This window comes from Kryptolebias marmoratus, linkage group LG12 (assembly GCF_001649575.2).
Source record: "Kryptolebias marmoratus isolate JLee-2015 linkage group LG12, ASM164957v2, whole genome shotgun sequence".
NCBI lineage: Eukaryota > Metazoa > Chordata > Actinopteri > Cyprinodontiformes > Rivulidae > Kryptolebias > Kryptolebias marmoratus.
The window spans coordinates 19,189,937-19,196,211 of NC_051441.1; the positions used below are offsets into that span (position 1 = coordinate 19,189,937).

The 6,275-nt window shown below is 42.4% G+C and overlaps 1 protein-coding gene across 4 annotated transcripts in view; it reads left to right on the forward strand.

Annotated features, from left to right (window-relative positions):
• Positions 1-19: 19 nt before the first annotated feature.
• nfixb (nuclear factor I/Xb) overlaps positions 20-6,275 on the forward strand; it is a 169,616-nt gene continuing 163,360 nt past the window's right edge. For 3 of the 4 annotated variants that reach the window (XM_037978756.1, XM_017435704.3, XM_017435709.3), the window contains exon 1: positions 20-550. In XM_037978756.1, coding sequence (XP_037834684.1) covers positions 548-550 — 3 coding nt within the window. In that variant the 5' untranslated portion in view covers positions 20-547. The remainder of the gene's footprint in view (positions 551-6,275) is intronic. The other variant, XM_017435714.3, reaches the window with a different exon arrangement.

The following is a 6,275-nucleotide window of genomic DNA, read 5'->3' on the forward strand; positions in this document are numbered from 1 at the left end:
TTTTTTTCTTTTTTTTCTTTTAGGACGAGAGCGCGAGCTGATCTCCCACCTCCTAACCACGAGCCTCCCAGGACGGACCGGCTCTTGCCTGCGATCGATCTCCTTTCCGAAGGAGCAGGTGAAAGAGGTGGAGGAGGACAGGTTCTGAGGAGCCGATCCGACTCGGTGGAAGGCTCCCGCGGTCCCGGGACGGACTTGGAGCCGGCGCGCGCGCTCCGACGCGTTTCATGGACGCAGGAGGTCTGGATGAAGACAGGCAGCTCGGATTAAACGACTCCCTTCCTCTGACTGACTGCCTGACCGCCTGACTGAGGAAAGTTGACTCCAAATTAAAAAAAAAAAAAAAAAAAAAAAAGAGAAAGGGGGAAGAAATGTTTACTGGGCAACAGGCCGCGATTTAGGGCTCGTTTGCTTCCTGTAAGAGGCCCACTTGAACAAAAACACTTCTCTATCTCCCACACTTTTTTTTTTTTTTTTTTTGAAGCCGAACTTTGGAAAGCGGAGAATGGATTTTTTCTGAGTGTTTGGCACACGTCCTCACACCACAATGGTACGTGCTGTGTAAACCAAATCCTTTGCTTCTTTTCTGCAGCTTTCAGCTTCATTGTTCTTATTGTTCAGACCTGTAATAATAATAATAATAATAATAATAATAATAATAATAATGATAATAATAATGATGATGATAATGATGATGCTCATGGACCATCTTTGTATTTAAGTCACTAAATGTGTGCCAAGTCCCTCCAGCAGCTCCAGCCTGTCAGATTTGCTGTCAGATTTAAACTCCTTTTTTTTTTGTGATTTTTAAATGAGACTGCTCCTGTGTGCTTCATAGATTTATTTTAACACCAACAAGGCGTCCTCAGGGGCCACAGTTTCTCTTAGCAGGGGCCAGCCTTTCATGCAAATAATAATATTATTAATAACAATAATAATAATGTAGAAGGTTTAGATCTGTAGGCTTGTTTAGTGATTTTAATTTAATATAATCTGTCTTTTTTTTTAATCATATGAAATATTTATTCTTTTTTTGCAAAATTCACAGAAAAATGACCATCTGTAATTCCAGAGACTTAGTTGCATCATATGATTCTTGGCAGGGCACCTGTGTGTGTGTGTAAAACTGGCTTTTGTTACCTTTTCGGGACCTTTCCTGGTATAATCACTTATCAGGACCAAAGCCTGTTCCTAAAATGGTGGAATGTAGTTTTCAGGGGTTTAGGGCTGAGGTGTGTGTTTAAATTTTTAGCCGGTCCGCATGTAGATCTCCTGCAGTGACGTCATCAGGACTGTTCATTCTGCCATGATGGACGACGGTTTGCTCTGTTTTGCCTACTTGCATTTAACACAGCGTTAGTTGGTCGTGTAGAAATCATCAATATCATCGAGTTTTGAGCCCGGCCTGTGAGTCACCGGCATACTGCGCCTCACACCGATCCTCCACACGTGGTTTATCAGGATGGAAGCAGTCAGGGACACTCAGAGGCAAATTTGGTGGGCAGTCGTGCCCAGGCTAAAGTCAGGTTCAGGCAGCAGGACCGCCACAAAGCAGTTTGTTGGACAGGGGAGCAGGAGACACGTGGAAGCCGTCAGGAAAGCAGTAGGCTGGCCAGGAAGTCGAGACCATTTTAGAAACTTTGTTACACTTCTTCCAGATAGTCGAGCTTTTGTTTTCTTTCGTTTGCCAGTCGGAGACATTCGCTAAACCATTTGATCAGCTGTAACAACCACCATTTTGGGAATGTCCCCATGCTGATTTGCCCAGTGTCTCATCGAGCATGAGACGACCATTTGGCTCGTTTTCGGGCAAAATGTTCCACTTTTAACAGCAATCCCACAACATCGCAACAAGCTAACACTGAAAGCTTCCCGCGCAGCACGAGGGCTAAACAGAGATCATGTGATTCTCTGACGTTCGGTGAGCGGGCTCGGCTGGTGAAAGCTGTCTGAAAGAGAACGTCACAAACCAAAAGCCTCACATGCAAAATCACAGCGGTAATGAATTTAAACAGGCACGCCCCACCCACACATGGATCGGAAGAAGCCCTCCCCTTGCGAGCCACTTCCGGCTCGCGGGCCACCAGTTGATAATCACCGTTTTAGTAGTTATCGCCAGCATTTCTTCCTGACCTGCCCAAGTCAGCTTCAGGCCCTTTTAGGTCAGCGCCTGGTGCCCTCTGCTGCTGCCACATGGAGAACATGACTCCTGTCAGCGGAGTGCTCTCTGAAGGGAGCCAGTCTTTGGACTATTTATAGCCGCGCATATATATATGAGGCACGCATATCGGCCAGAGTGAGCGGGCAGGGGTTACAACGTGTGTAAAAGGTTACACCGGGAAACACAAGGGGTTGCCCAGAGCCTGAAACCCACCAAAACGTCAAGTCAAAGTTAGGAAACTTTGGCCGTCGGAGGATGGAACTCGCAGCATGAGCCAACTTTTATTTACGCGCCTGTAACTTGTGCATAATTACGCACTGGTGGTTTTGATTATCCGGGGGCCTCTCAGAAGAAGAAGAAGAAAAAAAAGTCAGGGTCATCACAAAGCAAAAAAAAAAGGTTTGCATGTGAGTTCTGGAAAGAAATCCACCTTTTTTATTATTCATTTGAACATTAAAAAGTTCAATTTTATTTGTGGTTTCTTTATTTTTCCCCACTTTTATCCCTTTTTAAGCTCCTAAAACACACATATTTAAAAAGGAGCCCTTCTAAGTTTTTACATTTAACTAAACAAACTCCCCCTTTTTATGCCAAACTTCTCAGATGTAGCTCGCACACATCCTTGACCCTCAGACGGATTCTTTTCTTGGCACGAAATAAGTCAAGTCAGGCAACAGTTAGAGGAACCTCCCACATACAACCTTGGAGCTGCTCAGATACCAGGGAGGGAGCTTATTTGCACATGAATGTGGGAGATTATTAGTATGAATAATTATTTGTTTATGAGCATCCTCGCCGGTAATGGCAGATGCCCAAGAAGCTCATCAGTGTAAAAAAAAAAGAAAGATACAGAATTCAGGACAGGCCTCACATGGGATTATCTCCACTTATTTTTCTACTCACGGCAACAACTCGACTATTTTTTTGTTGATTTATTAAAAATATTTATTTAAAAAAAACTGGAAATTTGTGGCAAAATTAGTCTGATTCTCCCGAGGATGATCCATCTCAAATGAACCCCTGATACTGAGGATCTACAGGTTAAAGAGTTTTTAAGATGTGATTAAATTAATGTTCCAGCAATCCTTCAAGGAATGCATATCTGCCTTTTAAGCCGGAGTTTGATGGAGTTGTGGCCGTTTTGATCAAATCTTGAAGGTGTCTCATCCAAGACTTCTTTCTGCTTGGAGTATATATTATAAACGACTCTCAGCTACTACCAAGCCAAATATTTAGCTCAATTTCTGTAAAATTCACTATAGCATAGTCATTTCTGTGTGGGCTGAAGCTGATCAGCTGTGGAGGTCATATTGAATTGACTCCAAAGGTTAATTAGTTATGGATGTACAACCAGTAATCATCAAGACAGTTATTGACCATTTTTAAGCAAATATGTCACGCAAAGTGTTGTGCTTGACGTATGTGTTGGCGACAATGCTCTGCTACTACCTCACCAACTTTTAGCTCAGTATCTGTCAGATTGGCTGAGCTGTAGCCATTTTTTTTGGGGGGGGGGTGTCAGTCAGCTGTGGCAGCCGTCTTGAATTGGGTGGACTCCAGAAGTTAATCAGTTGTAGATGTTCGTCCAATGATTGCGTTCTGAGAGCTCCATAAAAATCTGTGCTCTGGTTCACGAGATGTTTGTGCGAACTGCGCAGACAAGCAAGCACACACCGCTGTGGGGCAAAAAACCGCCACCCTTCTTGTTGCCTTTGGCGGCGGGTGATTAAAAGCGGGTCCCGTCGTCATAAAATGTAAACATGACATTTTAGATTCCGCGTTCTGATAAATATGCCTTCAGGCTCCTATTTTATGTAAATTCGAACGCACATTAAACGCTTTTCTCAGCTGTGAGCAATAGGCATGACAAATTGGAGGGTAAGATAAGAAAACAAATTCAGTCATGTAGTTTCTTTGCACAAATGTGTGTGTGAGTGTGTGTCAGTGTGCACACAGCTGCCACACGATGATCTGGCATGCGGTTCGTCAGTCCTGAGCGACCTCCCTCATGGTGCCTGTGATGTCATCCTTCACTGTATACAGAAAATCATGCCGCTATGTTTGTCCTGGCCTCCACGTTTCCTTGGAAAAATAAATACGTCTTGGAGGGATTTTTTTTTTTTTTTTGCAGTGTGCACGCCTGTGCCTTATAGCTTAAAGATGGAAAATCTGATATGCGGTCAAAGGGCCGTAAATATGAGGCCGGTGAGCTCAGACGGGCTTGCTCAGTTGGTTGGTTTGACAATGTTTTATTTTACCAGCCAGGACTAGAGAAGGGAAAATCATCTGACGGATTCAGCCCCTTGATTTGGTGTCAGAAGCTGCAGGGAAAAAAAGACACTTTTTCAAAATAAGTAATAAATAAATATTTCTCTGTCAGGCCTGTTTACCACACAGTCTTTTAGACTTTAATGCACATAATCTTCAACTTTCTAATTTAATTTAATTTTTTAATATTCAGGACAATATCATCACTTGTAAAATGGAAAGCCAAGCAAATGAAGGAATATCGCTCACTGCCTTTGCTGCCAGAGCCTTAAACTGACTTCATCTTATATGTAGCCATTTGGGTCAAACGTTGAAATCAACATTATGCACAATCTGATGCCTCATTGCGAGATGTCGCGCACAGAGTATGTGCTGTGAATGACTCTCAGTTACCATATCGGGCTTTAGCTCAATATCTGTCAAACTGACAGAGTTACAGCCATTTTTGTGTTTGCTGCAATCGAATAACTGTGGCGGACATCTTGAATTGCACTGTCTCTAATAGCTAATCTGCTGCAGATTTACATCCAATGACAACATTCTGAAGGTTTCATTTAAATTCGTCCCATGGTTCATGAGATATTTTGCTAACAGACAGTCAAGATAGCCTCCAATAGGTAATGCCAAAGACCTTATATGATCTGTTACCATTCAAAGTGTGTGAAGGGGAGGATTCTCAGCTTCTACCACATCAAACTGTTTAGCTCAATATCTTGTAAAATTTGTAAATTAGAGCCAATTTTGTGGGGTTTTTTTAAGTTGGTTGGCTATGGCAGCCATCTTTGCTAACAGTCACACACTTTCAGAAGCAGGCAATAACAAAAGGAGATGCTGTGATGTCATAAGAAGGTTTTGCTTTCGTTGGCACTTCCTGTGCTAATATACAATACTGTGGGTTCAGGAGAACATAAAGAGCTTAAAGTACCCTACACAAAACACTGTGTCCTGTACTGAAGGTTAAAGGTCATTACTATCACACTGAAGCGTTTCCAGACCTTAAAATGTTTGCTGATGCTTAACTATTAGATTTCTTTTAACTCAAAGGGACAATTAAAGAACAGGAAGCGGCTATTTGGCGATATATCTTCTTAAGCAGAAAACACTCTTTGAATATTAAGTTATTTCTTATTTGAAAAGTGCTGTAAGGAAGTTATTCTCGGAAAATACGCAGCAGAAGGAGAAAGCATCTGGACCTCCTTTTGACCCTGTTTTTTTAAACCCTTTTATTTAAGTGAAAACTTGAAATTTAGAAAGCGAGCGTGATCTCATTTCTCCGTTCAACAAACACGCTTGAAATAAAGCAGACCCATTTCAGTCGCTTTTTTGGGGGGGAGAAGAAAAAAATAAAACGTTTTAGAATTTAAACAAAATGTTAGTCTCAGCCTGACCGCATACCATTCCTGACTTTTGAATCATGTTTCCTTCCTATTTCCTTCGTATTTACTTAACACTCACATTATTTGGTTGTACGAGGCGCCCCGGAGTGCACGCCAGCTGCGTGACCCGGCTGTTCGAGTCAACTTCATTTGGGAAGGTGTTGCTATCTTTGCATTTCATTACCAAGATAAATAAATAACCGAACAATGCTCGTATTTCCACCCTTTGCTCTCGTCATTTGGGGCCCTAATGAGGAATTAGAGTCAAAAGCATTATTCATTAAACAGAGCTTGCCAGCTATTTATTGCTGTAGCAACATTAGCATATTTGTTACATTTTCGCAACAAGGTTTAGCGTTCCAAATAATGCGGCAACGAATGCTAAAAACAAAAACCAGTGGCAAACCCCGGAAAAAAAGTCTTTTGGACACACACTTGTCTAATTACCCCCCACCCCCCCCCACCCCCCC